The sequence below is a fragment of the Xenopus laevis genome, chromosome 9_10S (assembly GCF_017654675.1).
Source record: "Xenopus laevis strain J_2021 chromosome 9_10S, Xenopus_laevis_v10.1, whole genome shotgun sequence".
Lineage (NCBI taxonomy): Eukaryota > Metazoa > Chordata > Amphibia > Anura > Pipidae > Xenopus > Xenopus laevis.
The window spans coordinates 39,675,523-39,696,922 of record NC_054388.1 but is presented as its reverse complement, the minus strand read 5'-3'; the positions used below and the strand labels follow the sequence as shown (position 1 = coordinate 39,696,922).

General features: G+C 41.4%; 1 protein-coding gene across 1 annotated transcript in view; it reads right to left on the bottom strand.

Moving 5' to 3' along the window:
- The window catches only part of LOC121399059 (unconventional myosin-XVB-like), a 34,914-nt gene extending 14,366 nt beyond the window's left edge, over positions 1–20,548 (bottom strand). Inside the window, exons 1-20 of the mRNA XM_041578868.1 lie at positions 20,413–20,548; positions 18,662–18,719; positions 18,266–18,396; positions 18,061–18,156; positions 17,587–17,822; positions 17,316–17,494; positions 15,583–15,655; positions 14,790–15,080; positions 9,451–9,506; positions 8,883–8,953; positions 6,390–6,468; positions 5,966–6,064; positions 5,537–5,763; positions 5,019–5,393; positions 3,068–3,155; positions 2,547–2,696; positions 2,133–2,415; positions 1,275–1,356; positions 519–660; positions 325–434 (exon numbers count right to left, since the gene is read on the bottom strand). Of these exons, the coding sequence (XP_041434802.1) occupies positions 325–434; positions 519–660; positions 1,275–1,356; positions 2,133–2,415; positions 2,547–2,696; positions 3,068–3,155; positions 5,019–5,393; positions 5,537–5,763; positions 5,966–6,064; positions 6,390–6,468; positions 8,883–8,953; positions 9,451–9,506; positions 14,790–15,080; positions 15,583–15,655; positions 17,316–17,494; positions 17,587–17,822; positions 18,061–18,156; positions 18,266–18,396; positions 18,662–18,719; positions 20,413–20,484 (2,898 nt within the window). The 5' untranslated portion in view covers positions 20,485–20,548. The remainder of the gene's footprint in view (positions 1–324; positions 435–518; positions 661–1,274; positions 1,357–2,132; positions 2,416–2,546; positions 2,697–3,067; positions 3,156–5,018; positions 5,394–5,536; positions 5,764–5,965; positions 6,065–6,389; positions 6,469–8,882; positions 8,954–9,450; positions 9,507–14,789; positions 15,081–15,582; positions 15,656–17,315; positions 17,495–17,586; positions 17,823–18,060; positions 18,157–18,265; positions 18,397–18,661; positions 18,720–20,412) is intronic.
- Between the last annotated feature and the right edge of the window lie 852 nt (positions 20,549–21,400).

Below are 21,400 nucleotides of genomic sequence, written 5' to 3'. Positions count from 1 at the left end.
CAGCAAAATAAAGAAAGACAGGCTTTATCATCTTGTTTTGTGGAGAACCCTTAAGCTCTCATGGTCCCTTCAGAGTCAGCAGCATATTGGCTTGTGCACGGGGCACACTGACCTGCCTACCTGGCCCATATCTAGTCCATAATGTTGTTGGTTGATGGCCATATTGGATGATTAATATGGTTCTTGTCCAATAAGTCTCAATAGGCCCTGCTATATGATAAAACCTTTGCCCCCAGGTGGGCAAATCAGACCAATATCTGAAATAATTGTACCTCCTTGTCAAAGTGTAGACGTGCCAATAAGTGGGTTCATGATGGAATTTACCTCCTTTCGCACATACAGTCTCCAGACCACATCACTATATGAGAAGAAGACACTGGCAGTGTGCTTGCAAAGGGATGAATTTGCCAAATTGTCCCCTTCCAGGTACCGGCCTGTGAAGCAACGGGAATAGGAATTAAACATTAAAGGTAGGTTGGATGCAATCAGCTACGGCACATTTGGAAGATGCACCTCACCTGCACTATTTGGGGGCTGCAAGCTAGGAGCTTGAATTTCAGGGGGTGGAGGAATGAAGCTGGGTTGGAACAAATCCATAAGAGATCTTCGCTTATCCTGGAAGGTATTTACCTCCTCATATACCGGAGATTTGGTAGGGTCCTAAGAAAGAGAAAATATATTATAAGAAAAGGTCACTGGATAAAACCTGGTTTAATGTGCACTAGCAACCTCCTTGCTTAGTAAGAGAATTCATTCATCCACCAGTAAGATCCTTGGTAAAGAGCAATGGATTATCTTTACTGTCTGTTCCAGTGATGTTCTCTTTCCCCTTATCAGGCTGGGGGATACTGTTTGTCCTAAATTAGGCTAAAGGCACTGTTTAATTGATGCAGCTTTTACTAATAGGGGATTCTCTTGCTCCACAAAGCCATTATACACGTTCTCACTTGCTACCTTTCAGCATCTCACCCAACTGGACCATTGGGATCAAGTAGAAGGAAGTAATGGCATTAAGAACGCAGGGGCTGGTCAAGTAATGTATAAAAGTGAACTCAGTGGCTGGTGAATAATGGGAAAAATTAGATTTACTTACATACTACTAGAATCGAAATGGAGTTATTACAAATTGGCGTAACTTCTATTCAAACTAGATTTAGTGGTATGGCCATTCTTCCCACTTTACCATAGATACAAGGTAATACAGTAGCTTACACACAGTAGCAAACCTTGTCATATACTTCTGCAAACATTGTTCCATCCTCTCATTCTCTTACCTCATACCGTCCAGCCATCTGTAGTCTCTCCAGAGCCTCCTGTTTGGGGTCTTTCTTTTTCAGGAAGCTCTGTGCTGTTCTCCTGTAGGATACAGACATGATTAAATCCATTTACAATGTATTCAGTGTATTCATTGACTTACTGATCTTGCTTCCTACAGTGTAAGGCAAAATTATTTTTGTTCCCTTTCTTCATACTATACCTGCTATTCCACAGCTACAGTCCATTCCCAAAGACTAGTATCCCACTGCTACTATTGGCACCATCTCTCCCTACTATACCTGCTATCCCACAGCCACAGTCCCTTCCCAAAGACTATTATCCCACTGTTACTATAGGCACCATCTCTCCCTACTATACCTGCTATCCCACAGCCACAGTTCCTTCCCAGAGACTATTAGCCCACTGCTACTATAGGCACCATCTCTCCCTACTATACCTGCTATCCCACAGACCCTTCCCAGAGACTATTATCCCACTGTTACTATAGGCACCATCTCTCCCTACTATACCTGCTATCCCACAGACCCTTCCCAGAGACTATTATCCCACTGTTACTATAGGCACCATCTCTCCCTACTATACCTGCTATCCCACAGTCACAGTCCCTTCCCAGAGACTATTATCCCACTGTTACTATAGGCACCATCTCTCCCTACTATACCTGCTATCCCACAGTCACAGTTCCTTCCCAGAGACTATTATCCCACTGCTACTATAGACATCATCTCTCCCTACTTGTTATCCCACAGTCACATAAACCTAAAATCAAATGCTCAGTTGTTTACAGAACATTTGTACCCAACAAAGACCCACTATCATAGACGGGCACCTCTAACTTTACCCCTAGGCCTCACCTGACTGGTTCATAGGGTTTCAGCTCTGGCTGAGGGCGGCTTTGATACATTTTAATGATTTCTTTTATTTCCTGGCTGGGTTGTGGCTTAGGGGCTGGTTTCACAACTGCACTCTTTTTGGAATCTTTCTTTTTAGGAACTTTAGCTTTGGAATCTTCTTCTTTTTGATCTTTTTGTTTGGAATCTTTGCAGTCTTTGTCTTTGGAATCGTTGTCTTTGGGATCTTTGTCTTTAAGATTTGGTTTCTTGGGGGCAGGAGGTGGGACTTTCGGAGTAGGTGTTTCTGCAAAGATCAAATAAAATGTAAATATTAAAAAAAAAAAAAAAACAACTTACCCATGTGCTGTTAATAGAGCACAGTATTGTGCAACAAGGAATGTGGGAAGCACAGGACTATACTTTGGTTTCTCTTACTTGGCTTTGGCTTTGGCTCTGGTTCAGGTAGTTTTTGAGGTTCTTGGTCGCTTTCGCTGTCACTGTCAAAATTTATATTCTGACCTCCTGTGCTTGGGAGTAGGATTTTTGAAGGGGGCTTCAATGATTTTATTTTGATATTTTGACTTCCTGTAAACACCAAAGAAAAGTACTCAACATATCCAGCGTCATGCATGCTAAGAGCTGTACTTGCCTTACTATAAATCCTTTTCTTATACTTAAGGGCAGAGACACATGCTCAGAATCGGGGAGATTAGTCACCCAGCTACAAATCTCCTCTTCTTCGGGGCGACTAATCTCCCCGAACTGCCTTCCAGTTGGCACTCAGAGCGAAAGAAGAGGAGTCGCCGGGCGACTAATCTCCCCGACTCTGACAGTGTGTATCTGCCCTAAAACCCTGAGACCATCAGTAGAAATTGCCCTTGCATGCACCACAATAAAGAGCACAGAGCCACACACTGCCCAATTTCTACATTTAGTTTTAGGACATTAATACTCACCCATTCTTTGGAAAAACTGCCTCTTCTGTTCGAATGTTTGTCTTTGTTCAGCATATTCTGAATCATCATCATCAATTTCCCATAAAGCCTGAGAATAGAAAACACATTATGTTCTGCACAAATCCAGCATGAGCCTTGTAGATTTTACTGGTGTTTGCTAGTGGATAGTGCAATCTAGGATCAGGCGTTATTAGGAGAAGTCCTTGGGGTGGGATATCATGCATGTTGACTTATTTATTATGGTTAAGGGATATGGTTGTACAAGTTTAAAATGCATTTGTTATTTATGCTCAACGGCTTGCCTGACTATTTACTGGTGGGTGGTGTTTGGGTCAGAGAATGGCTTTGTCCCAGCACTGAAATACAAATCAATGGAGGGCACTCCAATACAGTTAATCACTATGCAGTTAAGCATGAGGTGCAATCTATTATTTATTTGTCAGGGATCAGAGGAACTTTTGCATATCTTCAGTAACTGCCTCAATTCCAGGATTCAGAGTATGATGTGCATCAGGTACACTTTTTGGATGTTCTGGTTGAACTGAAGGATGGTGGGTTTGCAACTGATATTTACAGGAAACTGACTGATAGGATTACGTATTTAGATCCTCGTAGCTTTCATCCTGTGGGCCACCTATAGCCAACTATTACGGGTCAGGCGTATTGTCAGCACAGAATAAGGCACCTGGTTGAGCGGCACAAAGGGGATGTATCAATGCGGGAGGTGTGTTAACTGCAACTTTGTGGTACATACCTGCAACGTTTGTCATCCAATAACCAGTAAAGGCTGTGAAATAAGGGATTGAATTAAGTGCCAGTCGGACCATGTTGTGTATATGTTGAAATGCCCTTGTGGGAAACTCTATGTAGGAGAAGCCACTAGGGCATTAAGTATCAGAATATGAGTGATGTTAGGGCAAAAGCTCATCCCCCATAGCTAGACATTTTTTACATGAACAGCACCAGGTTAGCCAGTTACTCTTTATGGGTATAGAGCAGGTGAAAACACCAACCAGGGTGGAAGGGTGACACAGAGTTGCTCCTGAAACCGCGTGAGTTGAGATGGATTTATAATTTGAACACTCTCCCAGTGGACTTAATGAAGACAAGAAATTATCGTTATTTTTTGGGATCAATGACCTCTGCCTGTTTTGAAAATGAGTTTTTATTTTTTCTGATGTTTGATGTGTTTAATAACTTTTAACTTTATATGTGTTGCTATTTCAACAGATTATATAGGACATTGATGTTGGACTGATTTATCCTTGACTTGGAATTTTAATGCACTTTGGACTGTCACCTTAAATATACAGTACTTGTTTGAGTCATTTGAAGTGGTCACTGGTGTTGCCACGTTTTTATGTCATTTGTATGATCAATATATGTATGTATATTTTTATGGCACAGTCACTTTAAATTGAGAAGAGACACGATCCAAAATGCACAGTCACTTTATGTTATGGCACATTATATTAGCACTTTTTGATATTGTATTATTATATCTTATACTGTTGTATTTGTTTGCTATGTATCTTTTTTACTTATACTTGATGTCAAGATATTGAGATAAGCACCTTTATGTCACATTTGCAATCTTTTAGATTAGCTTTGTAAATATAACTTGGGCTGTGGCTTTTGTACACTGATGTACCCTATTTATATTAAGTGCACATTCCTTTTTGATGTAATTCCATGAAGCTGTAATAGTAAGCATGTTTTGTTGCTATGATATGGTCAGTCCACAGACTTTCTGCTTCCGTTTATAGGATTAGGATACATTTATGCTGCCGTGTCACAACGCTGGATGAGTAATTTGCGAAAGTAATGTAGGCACACATGACGTCACAAACCCAGAAGTACAGGGAGCATGTTAAAGCAGCAATGCAGAATCTAACCTAACATGGTATTCCATGTTATCCCAGCAATGCCCTGCTCTTGCCTTGGTTGTTACCTTTGTTTGTTTATACTCTGGCTTAGATTTGGCTGTTGGTGCTGGTTTTGGAGCAGCTGGTGCAGGTGGAGGATCTGCAGATGGTATAGGTGCAGGCGGAGGAGCAGGAGTGCTTGTGGGTGCAGAAGCAGGAGTGCTTGTGGGTGCAGGAGCAGAAGGGGGTGCAGGGGCAGAAGGTGGTGCAGGGGCAGAAGGTGGCGCAGGAGCAGAAGGGGGTTTGTGCACAGGTTTAGATGCACGGACAGGAGAAGGAGAACGTTCTCGAGAGCGTTGGGAAGAATCCATGGAGCGTGAAAAAGTCTGCTTTTGCTGCTTTTCATGCTTCTTCTGTTGCTTCTGAGATATCATGGTAGCTTGAAGTGTCATTTGCTGGGCCTTAGATACAAATTACAAGAATAAGAAAAACTCAGCAATAGACAGAAATCAGGTGATGCACAGCCCAGAGGCACAGGGCACCAATACATCCAGTAGACACAATATCCAAGTAAGGTATACAAAAAATCTGGGCATGAGCTCACCAGAACGAGGGCCTGCTGGTTGATGAAAGCTTGCTGCTGGGCTGCCACCTGCGTGGGATCAACTGAGGGCATCACAGGCTGGGATGCAGGCATTGCCTGTGGCATCATCTGGGGCATCATGGGCTGAGGCATCATGGACTGAGGCATCATGGACTGAGGCATCATGGGCTGAGGCATCATGGGCTGATGCATCATTGGCTGAGGCATCATTGGCTGGGGCATCATACCTGAAATTAGCCACTTGTGAAGTAGGAATAAGTAAGTGTAACCAGGCAAAAATGGTGGGAAGCAATACTGCAGGTGCCAAACTACCAGTGAGTTATATGACTTCTTACTTCATCATCTCCCCAACGATGGCAGCTCCCTGCTATAAGTGTTTGAAAAAAAGTGGCTGCCTAGACAGAAGTTAACTTTTGTCTTTTATCTCACCTGGCATTGAGGGCATCATTGGCACATTGCCCATTGGTTGCATCATCCCATTCATCATTGGCATTGAATAGGAAGACATAGGAGCCATCCCTCCATAACCTGCATAAATGAATATCAGTAATCAGGGTTGCTATGCTTAGTACAATGGAATACCTATAGTGGTGTTATATATACTGTTCCTCTCTGTATAGACTATGAGCAAACTTAGGGGGCTTTTCTTGCTAATGCTATGCCAATAAAGGAGGACTTTGGAAGGGAAAGAGGAGGATAGGGCCAAACAGGCTTTGACTTATTCTAGTTGATGAATACAGAGCAAGAATATAAAAGGTTTCATTACCTGAGTATCCAAACATTTTACAGATGTGGTGGTTTTACTTTCCCTTTGCATTCACTTATATCGAGCTGGAGGTTAAGTTGTACTCACCAGCAGCAGAAAAAGACCCTTGGCGATTGGGACCAATGCCACCTCCTCCTTTCATGCGTCTGCTGAGATTTTCCCAATCCTGAAACAGATGAAAGAAATGAATGTTGGAGGTATGCATCATGCAATCTGATCTGGGATGGATCTTTACACACTAAGCAATCTTTATGTTTTATGATGGGGCTGCGGAGATACTGGTAACAGAGACTCCTACTGACCGCCATGCAAAATGTGTACAGTAAAGGTGGCCATACACGTGCAGATTTACAGCAAGTGTTCAGTGTAAAAATAAAAACTGGGTAAATAGATAGTCTGTGCAAAATAAAAAAAGTTTCTAATATAGTCAGTTAGCCAAAAATGTAATGTATAAAGGCTCGAGTGAGTGGATGTCTAACATAACAGAACACTACTTCCTGCTTTTTAGCTCTCGAACTCTGAGTTAGTCAGCGACTTTGAGGGGGGGCACATGGGACATATCTGTTCAGTGAGTTTGTAATTGATCCTCAGCATTCAGCTCAGATTCAACAGCAACAGTTATGAACCATGTGCCCCCCTCCACAAGTCACGGATTGGTTGCTTTTTTGGAAAAGATCTTTCCAAGAAAGTTTGTTCGAGTCAATACACACGTGTAGAGTAGGAATGGGCGAATTTGACCCGTATTTCTGTTTTTTGCCACTGGCGAAATGTCGACTTTAAGTCTATAGGCATCATTTCCGCAGCGAAACAAGGTGGAAAAATTCGCCCATCCCTAGTGTAGAGCTGAATCAAACTGTATCTTACGTGTTGGCACTAACAATGGCCGATGTTTGGGTGCCTTCAAAAGGTACCCGATCAAAATTTTCCGCCCAGCCCGATCGACCGATATTCAAGTCTTCTGCCGATATCAATCGGCTCTTTTCCCACCATACACGCAGCGAATATCGTACAAAAATTTGTTTTGTACGATATTGTCTATGCGTCTATGGCCACCTTAAGAAGTAGCGTTCTGGCTATTGTGTTAGACATCCAGTCACTCCAGCCTTTATATATTACATATTTGGCTAACTAACTATATTAGAAACATTTTTTATTTTGCACAGCCTATCTATTTACCCAGTTTTTATTTTTACACTGAACAATTCCTTTAAGCTGCTGATTCTGCCTGTTCAGGCTGAGACTGCAGATGGTCTGTATAAATAGCCCATGACAGGATCAGCCCAATTTTACCCAGCATGTGGGTGGTCAAATTGGGCCCAGATCCACTTGTATGGCTACCTTGCCAAACAAGAGGGTCTCCCTGTGTATGACCACCTTAACTCTTTGTTTAGTCTAAGAGCAATGGCACACAGGTCTCATCTTGATGTGCAAGGAGGTAAAATATATTTTATTATTGTAAATAGTTGGCAGTGTGGTAGTTCAGCAAGCAGGAGGTGACAACCCCTGCAGGATCCTACATAAGGTAGTGACAAGGCACTTCCTCTTTGGTCTAGAAACATCAAGAGGCAGCATCCAGAACAAAGTGGTCAGACCTATGGGGAGGTTAGAACCATCAGCGCTGGTTAGAGGATAGCATCAGGGCTGGTTACAGGATAGTAGTGACAAGTAAGTGAAAGTTAGAGAGGGCTAATGTGCACAGATAGCCTGTTGTCCCATTGAGGAGTGACTAAGTGGGGGATAGAGCCCCTGGGCAATTATGCACCAGTGTCAGGAATACGAGCGTGTAGGTTTAGTTAGAGTGGAGTTACAATGGAATCTTGGGCATTGTATGAGTGATCACAGCAGAGAAAGGGGTTAAGGAGGACCTCCCTGGAACAGCTAAAGGCATGCTGTGTGTGCATTCTGGCAGGACAGGGGCCCTGAAAGCTTTGGTGAAGCGTGCTACAGCGGAGAGAAAGAAGCACAAAGAGAGAGAGGAAAGAATTTGCAGAGGTAATAGGTATTGTACAAGTATCATCCTTGTTGATAACCAGAGACCCAGTCGTAAGGCTGCCTCCATACAGGAGGTTGTTCATCAATAAAGTATGTTTGAGTTCCTCAAATTTATGTGAAGTTGTCTACTTATGTCAGCAAAGGCCCTGCACGTGTATCTTACAGTAATGGCTGCTCACCAGCCACGGATGGCCTCGATACAGGCAGGCAGGTGACAAAACATTCAGTATTGTTCCTCCACTGTGAAAATCACCTGCACCCATGGGTCAGGTAATTATAACACGCTTGGGCACCCATGGGTGCAGGAGATTTGCATTTCATATCAGAGCTCTTCAGCCTGGAAACACTACATCATCTTGGGGCTGAAAAGTGTCATTAATGGAAGTTTAAGACATGAATAATTCAAAAGAATGAGATGCAGAAGGGGTGGATTTGGGCATTTGCACCAGCTGAAAATAAGCCCCGAGTGCCATCAGCCTAAATGTTCAGGGAGAGAAAGAGAGGCCATTGTGGGCTGCACACAGAATCTCCTGGGGGAGCAAGTTATCAGACACATGGACGTCACTGGAACCCCTCTGGGAAACTTACCATAGATGGAGACACCGAAGGACTGAACTGCTCATGCACATCGTTCTCAAATCTTTGCTGTCTGCCCAGGCCTGAGAAAAGACAGTGATGCAGGAATAGATAACTACACATCCCAGCCTTTAATGACTTGTTAAGACTGTAGTTCAACATTGGCTGCAATAAAGGTGGGCAATCTGCAGCCCTGGAGGTGTTGGGCTGCCAACCTTGTGTTAGAGGAATGCTGGTTTGGGGGGGGGGGTGCGAATTTGTTTCTTTGGGCTGTAATGTTCCCTTGCCTCCAGCAGTTGGTCCAAGAACACGGGCCAACTGAAAGTAGACAAAGCTGGCCTCATTCAAATGAGCTGTATCTTTAGGGAAGATGTTGGATAATTGGAATAGTCCAGTCCTTGCTCGAGAGTCACTAACCCAAAATAATATACACTATTACTTTTATGGGACTGCTAGGCCCAGCAATATATATACACAGTAATTATTACATGCATATATTTGATGCTAACAGGAGACGCTAATAGGTACTAAATATTCTCGTCCTTCTTGCTCAGTCAATATGTAATATAAACCCAATTACCTTGTGTTAGGGATGAGGCCTGGAGTGGTGGTGCGGGAGGAATGGAGCTGTTCATCCTGTGACATAAGAAACAAGATATATTTAATACAATATAAAGGTACAGCTGTGTTCCCTAAATATTCCTTCCCTGTATATTGTATTTATAAAAATAAGTAGGAGCTGCCATTTTATTTGCTTTGGTATAGAACAAGAGCATGTTTTGTGTCTGCAATAAACTGTGTCCTGATACTGTGCTGCCAAAGAAAACAATATGGCAGCTCACTACCATATGTAAAAATTTGCATGCAGCCATTCTTTATTTTTTAAGGGAGAAATCTAGAACAAACTTCTGATTGACATTAAATAAGCTCCTTTGGAGGAAGCCATTCAGAGCAGAACAGATAGCAGATAAGATATCTAGAGTACAATGGTTATAGATGATAAACAGGGCTCAAATGTTATTTTTGGCTCCCTACACACCTATAAAAAGATGGAAACCTTTTCTATTTTAAAACAGGATTAGATGTACAAACAGTAGGCAGATAACATCTGTAACTGTACAAAGTATTCAAATCTTTGGTTTTACTTGCCCTTTAAAGAGGGATCTTGACACATTCCTGCCTCTCCTGTGCTGAAATTTCCTTAACAACGCTTATCACACATTATAACCAATTTTTACAGGCACTGAATAGTCCCACTATAAATCATGTTGTTATCATATACATTATTTAGTATTTGCCTATTGCAGTGTTAATTGAAAATCCACTCAGTGAGCCGTGTGATAAGCCTGCATTTACTGTCGAGCTTAAATAATAAATTGGCTATTTATTTACTTTTATTGTGGACTTTAAACAAACTGCCTATCCACAGAGCTGGAAATCTTAATAAAAATCATACACAAAAACGCCCTTTTAAAAAAAATAAGAAAAAGACGACTCTGCTCTATCAGGTGTTAGTGCTCAGTGAAAATCAAGGGTGTTGGGAGTTGTTAGCAATAGCTGGTACTCTATGGGGGTTATTTATCAAAATCCGCTTTTTTCAGATTTTTTTAAATAAAACTAGAATCTGCAATTTGGCCTTATTTTATTATTTATAAAGCATGATTTAATTGGGTCGGGGACAAACTCGATAAAATAGAGCAAAAATCCAAATCGTACGATTTTTGTACGAAAAGCCCAGATTTTTCGGATTTTAGCATGAAAAGTCCGTAATAGTCGGATTTTCTGGCTAATTCCAGTGCAGACCACAGAAACTTCTAAATAGGATAGGGACCTCTCCCATTGATTTATATACAACCTCGGCAGGTCTGAGATGCCAGATTTTTTTAGATTCAGACTTTTTCCATCCTCGGGTTATAAGAAATCTCTAAATATTCGTGTTGGTAGCCCTGTAGCTCACCTTCACCATCTTTCCTCACTGCACCCTCTATTCCAGACTTCACCTAAATATAACTCTAGCTCTTATATCTGTATTTACACACCCTTAACAGACAGCCCTATACACACACACACTTCAGACTGCAAAAGGAGTTAATATTATACAGTTACACGACACATATATGTACATATACATCAGGCCATATTTATACAAGACACCTGAACACTATGACAAAGTCCAAGCACATTGCTTTTATACTGGGCTATTACACACCACTCCTTAGCGACTAAGTAGTGTTACTGTGAACTCAAATTATACTCCCACTTCATCCTGACTTTCCCATTTGTTTGCTAGAAATATGTATTTGTACTAGGGTACATATGAAATATTCACAGGATGTAGAGACACGAGGAGTTGTTTTTAGCTGTGTGACACACTGCATTATCAAAGAATTCGCATGAAAATCACAAGCAAGGTCCAAGCCCAGTTATGACATAATGTGTAGTCATGAGCAATGAATTCCAAGATGATATAAATGGTATTATGTAGCTAGAATCCTTTCTGGGACATAGGGGAAAAGATTTTGCCTTACATAATATCGATAGAACCACCTAGGCTTGATGGCATCCTCCCATGAAGGTAGACTCAGGGCCAGAGTTAAAAGGGGGCTCCTAGCCACACAGGAAGGCTCAAGTCCCCATCTGGTGGTGCTACCAGTTGTATTGAGTTGTCAATGTCAATGCAGGAAAGTTCAGGTCTGCATCAGCAGTACTGAACTATATCTTATACCCAGGTTAAAACTGAACCCAAAATTAAGGGTATAACTAATATCCCCGACAGCCTTCACAAGTAACAAGGAAGCTATTTATAGTTTAAAATGTATATGTTTGAGTATAAATGCGCAAAACAATAGAATAATTAGGGGGGGTCTATACTGCCAGTCCGTATTGGGCAATAGAATACCAGAATCTTACCCCAGATCCCAGGGCACAGTTAAAAAACTATTCACCAAAAATATATATCCCGTGACTCATAATCCATAACAGTCCAAATTTATTTGATTAACATATTAAAAAGTAGTACACACCGACCCCATGAAACCCACCTTACTCGTTTCGTACCCTCCGGTAGTTAATCATAGGTGTTTATTGAGTATAAATAGTATAAATTGTATTGAGTATACAGTAAATGAGAATGTAGATGACAGTGTGTAACAGCACTCATAAATTGTGGAATTTAAGACACAAACATAATTATATCTATATAGAACTGGCGAGGCCACACCTTGAATGCAAGCATTAGTCCTGGCCAACAATGTACAAAAAAATATTCAGCAAAAGGCATCTTAATTGCTATATATGGCTGGTTTTAGGCTTATTATATTACTGGTGACATAATCAGCTCATACAATATGTCAAAACAACACATCCTCCAGCAGACTTTGCTACAAGGTGAAGAGAAAGCATCCAATAAGGCTGAAACTATATATTTGTGTACCCAAGAGCATTTAACCTCAACATGTACAGGAAATAAATGAAGGGTATAATACACAGAGGCATGCCATGATTCTTGTCCTCATTAACTGTAGACAGATTCCATTGCTGAGATTTTACACCAATAAGATCAAGCCAATTTTTTTTTTCCAGAGAACCACACACTTTGGTTCACTATTTAAACACAAACTCGGCTCAAATCCAGGCACAAAACTGATGTTACACATATTTATCAACCAGAAACCATTTAACTGCCAGATTGGAAAGAGGAAACACAGAAAGGTAAATATTTAACAAACCATTTACCATTAACCATTTACCGCTGTGTTACCTTGATTACTGCGGCCTTCAACATAGTGAAAGTTCACCTGTGAGTGTATATGTTGCCATTTATATGGTGCCTCAGTCCATAAAACACCTCCCTAGTCCCAATATATCCAGTTAAAGAATTTCAACAATTTAGGCCAGACCCCATATCCACCTTGATGGTGGTCCACTGTGGTCCAACATGATTTTGCTGTGAGGCACAGTAACTTTTGGTTATGTAACCTGAGCTAGAAATTCAACAATAACATACCTCCCAACTGTCCCTTTTTCAGAGGGACAGTCCCTCTTTTGTAGGGATGCACCGAATCCACTTTTTTGGATTCAGCCGAACCCCCGAATCCTTCGTGAAAGATTCGGCCGAATACCGAACCGAATCCGAACCGAATCCGAACCCTAATTTGCATATGCAAATTAGGGGTGGTAAGGGGAAAACATTTTTTACTTCCTTGTTTTCTGACAAAAAGTCATGCAATTTCCCTCCCGCCCCTAATTTGCATATGCAAATTAGGATTTGGATTCGGTTCGGCTGGGCAGAAGGATTCGGCCGAATCCGAATCCTGCTGAAAAAGGGCGAATCCTGGCCGAATCCCGAACCGAATCCTGGATTCGGTGCTTCCCTACTCTTTTGACAGCTCAACCTGCAGTCCCTCATTTGTACTGGAAAGTCCCTATTTTCTCTGCACTGAACAGCCAGAAAAAGAAACAAAGTTTCTCGCTTAATTTTAGCAGAGAGCCCAGAACAAATAACAGGTGCAAATAAGAAACTTTCATAACCTGCCAAAATTTGTAAAATGAACATTGTAATTAGGGGGTGTGGCCACAGAATGGGGCGTGGTCAAAAATTATGCTGTGCTACGTGGGAAAAAAATTTTTGTCCCTCTTTTTACTTGCAAAATGTTGGGAGGTATGCAATAAGGAGGAGACAAAAGCTGATAAGACTAGTTGTGGCATCGAAACAAGAGGAGAAGTTGATACTCAGGAGTCCAGAGAGATCTTAATGTTGGGATTAGTAATGTGCAGGTTGGTCCAAAACCCCTGGGAGCCACGGGTCAGGTGGGTTTGGACCGGCATCCACACATGCTTTGCAGGCCACTGGCAGGTTTGGGCTGGACATTTCCTTCCTCTTACCTTACCTTACTATGCCCTGCTTCCAACTCCGGGGGCCTGTACTCATAGGCATTCTCCTGCTTCACCCTGCCCCTTCACAACATCATAGATGCGTGAGTTTGGTGAGGATCTATAAATACAATTGTCAAGCCCGGGTTGGGAGTGACTGGTTAGGGTAGGGTGTGTGTCAACTTTTTGTCGACCCACACATCACTAGTTGAGATGTTTGGAGGTGCTCCTGAGTAAACTGATTTTTTATATGATACTGTGGATAATGATGGAGCCAATCAAACTATGTTAGATGCTATGAAGCCAGTGTAAAGAGGGTGTGAGGTAATCCTGAGTTTAGCATAGACTGTAGTGTTGCTATATAGTAAGCAGGCATGTCTATTACACAGAGGTTACAGTAGACCAGAGGGGATAGGGTTCCAGCATGCATTTTGGTGACCTTCATGCAGCCATAATAATAAGCCACTATTACTTTAAAATAAAAAGTAACCTTGCCTATCTAGACCTATTGGCTCAAATGACACCTTGTCTGTAACTCAACACTGACACCACATCTGTATATTTTAAGATGTTAATATAACTTCAAAAGAGCTGTTTGGCTTTCAGCTGATCATCTCATAGATAGATGCCTCACTGACTAAAACTAACTGGAGGTGTATTATGTAGATAATACCAAGCAATCATGGACTGGAATATGAAGAGGAGAATCCAATGATGCTTCATCTCCTCCTCAAAACTGTCACCATCTATTGTAAGTCATAACAGCGGCTCTGTATGTGGCCTTCACATTATCTTCCCATAGATCGGTTCAGTGCTGACCACTTAAAGCTGGAGATGTATCTTGCAGATAATACAACAGAGTCATGAACTGGAAGATCAGGGAGGGTAGAGAAGAAGTAGCAAGCTTTCTGGCTTCATTCTTTGAATCATCCAGAACCCAAAATAAACAACAAGTACAAGGACAAGTACAACCCTCAGTGAATTCCTCTATAGTTTTAGTAGAGTTTACAAAGTAACTTTCTAAAATATTAAAATATCATTACTCACATGTTCAAAGGAGGAGGGACAGGAGGAGGAGGAGGAGCTGGTGGAGGGGCAGGTGGTAGTCCAGGAGCTGGGAAACCTGGATTCCCAAATGAGAGTTGAGGTGCAAAATCAGGAGGGGGCTCTGGAATACCACTATCTCCAAATGGTAAATCTGTTGTCTCTGGGTTAGGTGGGACGCCATCTTCTACTTCAGCAATAACATCCAGTATGAAGTCACCTCCAGACAGATCCAAAAACTGATCTCTATCTAGGATTGAAACCGCCCAGCCTCTGGGCATTTCCCCCATACCTCTATGGAGAAAAGAGGAGACAAGATAATCAGAAACGCAGTAAGAAATTATATACATTGAAATATGGTGTTTCATACACCAAAGGTGGCCATAAGTGAATAGATCCACTCATTTGGCGAGGTTTGGCCACCCATGTGTGAAACAATTCAGACTAATAAGGAGAGAATACATAAATCTGTGACTGTGGTCCTCATACAAACAGATTTTCAAACTTGTCCAATTTTCACTTCTCAATTGGGCAGGCCAATGGAAGGAGGCCATACACAGGCCAATAGCTGCTGACTACTTCTGAAGGGCTAAATCAGCATTTTTCATTGGCCCATAAATAGTTGCCTTTATAAAAAGCAGAGAATTCAAAGGTGAAACCTTCAGATTACTATAAGCAAAAGTTGTGGAATTATGGAAGTTATTGTTTATTAATACTGAATGGTTAGAAATATGAATTGTATGCAGTGAAATCCCAATGGAAGCAACGTGTGCCGCAAATTATTAGGCAAACTCACCTAGACTGAAGCAGCCAGCCAGCAATCTGCTCCCCAGTTGTCCAAGAATCCACTTCTGTTGAGTATTTTTCATCTGAAAACCATAAAAAGAATAAAAAAGGTTAACAAATTTGCAATTAGCATCAGTTAGATTAAATAAGTGAAAAAAAGCTAGTATTAGTAATTGGCTGTCAACTTTTATGGGTAAGGAAGCAAGTTGCATAACATCCTTGAAAGGTGGAAGCAATTTGAGAATCTCACGGTTTTGCTGGTCTAGGAAACATCAGTTATACTTGGGATCCCAGCCACATGCCTCATGTTAAGCATTGGAGTGGTAAGTACAAGTGGTGGGGAGGACAAGATAGGGTCTGCCACCTTATATGGCATGATGCAGATAAGCATCCATAGGTGTATAGTACTTAAAGCAAATATACAAAATGAGAGCTGGATATGAACATGTGGAAATAACACAAAGTGGGTAAATTAGAAAAAAAATAGTAAATGGAGTAAGCCAAATATGGACAGTGCCTTACATTTTTGGTTTTGCAACGCATGGTCCAGCACTCAGAACAGAAATTGTGACCCAAAAAGATATACTGCTTAAAAATACCTTTCCATATGTTATTTATTTCAAGGTGGTATTACAGATTTTTTGTTTGTTTAACAGATTCCAGGTGATCCTTTTGATGAATCATATGAGAAATGTAAACAGTAGTCCCAGATATAGAGGATGGCATTTGGAAAATGTTTGTTCTTTGCCAAAAAGACAATGGATCCAGCTTCACATACAACCCAGTCATTTAACACTAAAAATATAGTATATATACCTGGCTAGGTGCACTGGGGGGATGTCATAAAGCTGAGGACCATAGATTTATTAGCTTATAGTTTTTCAATTTAAACTGTGCATAGCTAACAGACCTTCTCATTTGGTAATGTTGTTTGTAGAGGTTTTTATAAATTGTGTTAAAAAATAACATTTCTCTATAAAAAATAATACTGACAGTTTGATGTTTGGTTTGGGAATGCTTTGTTATGTATCCACAAATATGATATGCTTGTATCTTGTTGGAACTAGGTCTTTATTGTGTGACTTCCACCCAGCACGTGTCTATGCTGCTACAGAATCAAAGGAATATGTTCTAGAGTGTGTTCTGAGTAGGCCAAATGTGAGGAAAAGGAAGTAAATAAGATGAAGAGGAACTTGTAAAGGGAGTTTGGTGTATGAAGAAGTAGATAAACATAATGCCAATGAGTATAGTAGGTCTGATGTGCCTAACAGGAAGTAGAATTTAAGAGAACATAACCATGGAAAGATATGCAACAGGACATATTTTTGGAAAACAGGAGGTGCAAAAGAATGAGAATTTGGTTTAGGATTCAGATAAATCCCAGATTATTCGCATTCTGCTGAAATCTTAGTATTTAGCTGGACAGAATCTGAACCCTCAACATGAAATGATTTAAACTGTCAAGAAATGAAGACTTTACAAATTTACAGATTTGTATTTGTCAATTTGGGTTTGATTTAGTATATAGATGTATTATGAACTTATCCCTAGAAAGAAGAAAAGCTTGCTATGCAGATATAATATGCCCCATCCACCTTAGAAGAACATGATGTCAGTAAGTTTAGTATTCATAACTGAAATTAAGCAAGCGAGCATCGAACATGGAAGGAAGTAGGTGTGGAACTTCCTGGGGATTTCCTGAAATAGAAATGGCAGAGCATTCATGTTTGCTTGCTGTCTCACCATTGTAGGTGTTCAAATCCAAGACCATCTTCCCTCTTCTCTCACTGGCTGTCCACTCCATCAGGGTGGGGGCATGAGAACGCAAGTTGTTAAGGGCTTTCTGGCCCTGAGACCCACCACGCAAAATGTTGTGCTGGCACATGGCTTTGTACCCTTCTACGCCTTGGTCTGAGACATATCTGTAAAGAAAGATAAGCTAAGGCTGGGGAAAGAAAACCCTAAATGTTCTAGTAGGCATCTTCAGTGACACTTACTAATAGTTGTAACTTACTTGAGAAGGGGTTTCTCCAGGGTGGGAGAGGGTGTGAGGCAGCTAAGAAGGATGGAAAGCAGCAGCCATGCTCGCTGGCACTGTTCCTCATTGACATTCTGTACTGTCAGGCTTGTCACTTGACAAAGCACCTCATCGTTCAGTGAAGGTTGGCGCAGGCAGCGCTCAGCAATATAATTACCCAGAATTCTCTGTTGCCAGGAGGGCATTGATGTGTCTCCCACAAACCGCAGTGCCTAGGATGGGCAGAGAATATTAGAGACAAATACAAGAGGTCCTCAGCACTCAACCCATTATCAATATATTTAAGACATTTTGTGGTCACAGCCACATTGCACCCCCGCCTAATGTTTTTAAAAATGAGTGGTGAGCACAACTTTTCCCTGTTTATCAGAGAATATTAGAGGTCATGGATACAAGGTAATGCAGTGGCAGCTATTCTACTATGTATATGGGGACAGTCATATTTCTCACCAGTTTATAAAGCTCCAGGGCAGCTCCATTATCATTCCGGGACACACGTGTTAGAGGATCAGACAGTGGCTGCCCTATGGGAGGCAAGGTGGGATCCTGTCAAGATTGAGAGAGAAAGGTTTAATTTATGAAACAAGCCTAAACTGACAATTGTTGCTGTCTTGAATATCTGTCCCACCATGACATACGATTATATCTGCAATACCTTGAAATACGACTGGATAAAGTTGGAGAATGGAAAGTTGTTGATGTCAGTGGGAAGAAACAGGGCAGACTGTGCCACAACCTGTGGAGGGGAGACCTCTGTGATTCGAGCACTCTGAGCATGGGACCGTACTGCAGAGAGAGCAAAGAAAAAAAAATTAGTTTTTTTCCAAACAATAGGCTTGAAAACATCTAACACTGTGAGAAGTCACATGCTAACCCAGTTTTTTCTACATAAAGGGAGTCTACAGATGAAGGATCTCTACACTGACCATTTGGATTATGTTATCGGGCCTGAGGACAACAATACCATGAGAAATCACAAGCTTAGAGTATCTCCAACACAACGAGAGTGTACAGACGAAGGTGCTTCCACATGGACCCTTTGGATACTCACCTTCTGGAGAGTTCAGAAGAGCCACAAGTTCAGCCGGGATGGCCAGTTGTGTCAGGTCCTTTCCAAGCAAGAGAGCAGAAGAAAAAAGTCTGAACTCATGTTTGTATGCACAGCATCAACATTTAAATAAATATCTGAATGTAAAGAATAAAACAGGAGGGTAATTTAGTCAACCTCTTTGTTGACAGTGTCCGGAGATCTACTGATCACCAACTAAAGGTCTACTGGTAGATCCCGATCTACCTTTTGGACACCCCTGCTCTACAGACTCAAATCAGCCAGACACAGAATGTAAACTGGATGCATAACAAAACAAAATGTCAAGCACCTTAAAGACTTGACTGGTGGTAGAGAACTTTCATTCCACACAACCAGGGCAACCAGTTATTAACATAATCAGAGGCAGGTGCAGCTAGGTACAGTGACTGTTAGGATATTTGCTTTAAATTGTTACATTTTAGTAGACTTTAGTCATTATAAGTAATTACTCATTGGTTGGACTAATACAGTGAGAAAGCATATAGAATTCTTAGTGGGCTATCACCCTACATTGTTTATTGCAAAGCATGAAACCGAAGTGCTACATGATATCATCAACCATCAAACAAACATAATAATATTACCCATTAGTGAGATTTATTACACGGCCACTACAGGTGAGTTTCTATTGCCATGAAGGCTTCCCTTCCACGATAAGCAATAATGCTGAGCGTGGAATGTGCCACACAGGGCTTTCATTAACGTCATGGATCAAAGATCTGAAGATCTTCCAACACCCTTCTGCATCATAAAACAATTCCAGGGAGAGAGGCAAAGAGAGAGAACATGGCAAGAACCACAGGGACCTTCTAGCGACATAAAAATGGCACCACTGTAAATTAAATTGAGAGAGAAGTCTCTGGGAAGAGTAGTAGTAGAGACAATTGCTTTGTCATTGCTTGTCAATCTACAACCTCAGATGAAATTAGTAAAACTAACCCTGGAAATACGTGCCTCAGTTATGGTTGCCACCTGTCCGATTTAAAGTTCTCCTTTTCTTGGGTTAATTTTTCGGTTCACAACTGTCTCTTTGGATATGAGAAGTGTGGCAGCTGAACAAAATTCTGCATACCACTATATGTCATGACCATGCCCCCAAATGCCATTGCTCTGTCCCCTCCAAATGCCACCCCCTTGTCAAGTTTTTGCCAAGGTCAAAAGTACCTGGCCTCAGTGCAGTAACATACCAATTAGGAAATAACTTTCATCAAGCTATGATTATGGGCAACTCTCGTGGTCTAATTTGCCCAGTGTAACTGAACAAGCCTTGGCACTATAGGTGCCCCATTGGGCTCCTGCATGTCCCAGGTTTTTAATACCGAGTGTCAGAGTCCAGACAGTTTACTTACAGGATGCTAATGTCCCAGTTTTGCTAGAAGCGCTAGAAGAGTTCTACAATAGTCCTTATAAAATATCTCAGTTAAGGAACATCAACATGGCAGTGAGAAGATAGATTATAACTTTCGTTACATCTGGGATGGGGAGCACATCTTTAATCTGTCTATGGGATGTTGGCAGTTGTAGTTCTACTTTATTTAGATTGTAAGCTCTTGCGAGCACTGCACCTCGATCCCAATCTTTATTCTGTAACCTTGTTTGGCACTATATAGTAATGATGATGATGTGGAGGGCTACTCATCCCTAATGTAGGAAGTTGATGCTCTTAATACAATGGCACATGTTCCATTAATAGAAAAAGAGCTGACACTTACCATGTTGAGCAGGGAGTCCTGACCTGGGTCTTTTAGCTGCTGGGAGAAAGAAAAAAACAGCTGAAATAACATAAACCTCTAGTGACTTCAGCTGGAGCCATTGCTGTCCAATCAACATTAACTGGGGAACTGAGCTACACAAGCAAACTACAGATGTAACCCCCAGTCTGAACACACTCACGCACAATGATATTTGCACATACACACAGGTGCACTATAACAACTCCCCACCAGCTTCACCTTCTACTTGTCATTGTCTGATATACACACACAATCCATTAGCCAAGGTACTGCCAACCAAGAGACACAGCATCCCAAGCCTTTCTCACCTGGCCCTGCTTATTATTGACTGAGGCAGCAACCTGACTCAACTACACACCCAGCTAGAGAGCAGCAAGATACAAAGTCCATAAAGGAAAAGGAGCAGAGCAAAGAGAAAGGGAACTGAGCGTCTCCTTGGGGCAGCTGTACTTTGACAGTTTAGAGCTCAGTAGGAGGGTCATGGGACAATAAAGTGATATTCCTAGGCATAGCACGCAGAGTGGTGTGTGTTTGTGTGTGTGTATATATATATATATATATATATATATATTTGCAAAAACTGGCAAAAATGTGGAACTGTACAGACTGAGAACTAGAGACTGGTGCTAGATGATAGATGATAGAGCTGCTACCCCTCCTTGTCTATACAGATCAAAGTAATCAGAAAATCAAAGGACAAAATTAAATCCTTATTTTTTAATGTAGATTAGTGCAATAGAGTTCTCTACAATAAACATCATTCCCCGGCTTGGATCAGAGAAGGTGGGCAGGGGAGGGGAAGGGCAGCAGCATTCATATTCTACTTTGGAGGGCAAAAATGGCCAAAGGTGCGCTTGGAAAAATCCCCAGTTGTTTTTTTTTTTTAATTCACATTTGCATCAGCCGAGATTACACAAATGCACCTAAGTCTTAGGTACTGGACATATACTGGACATAACCTGAAAGG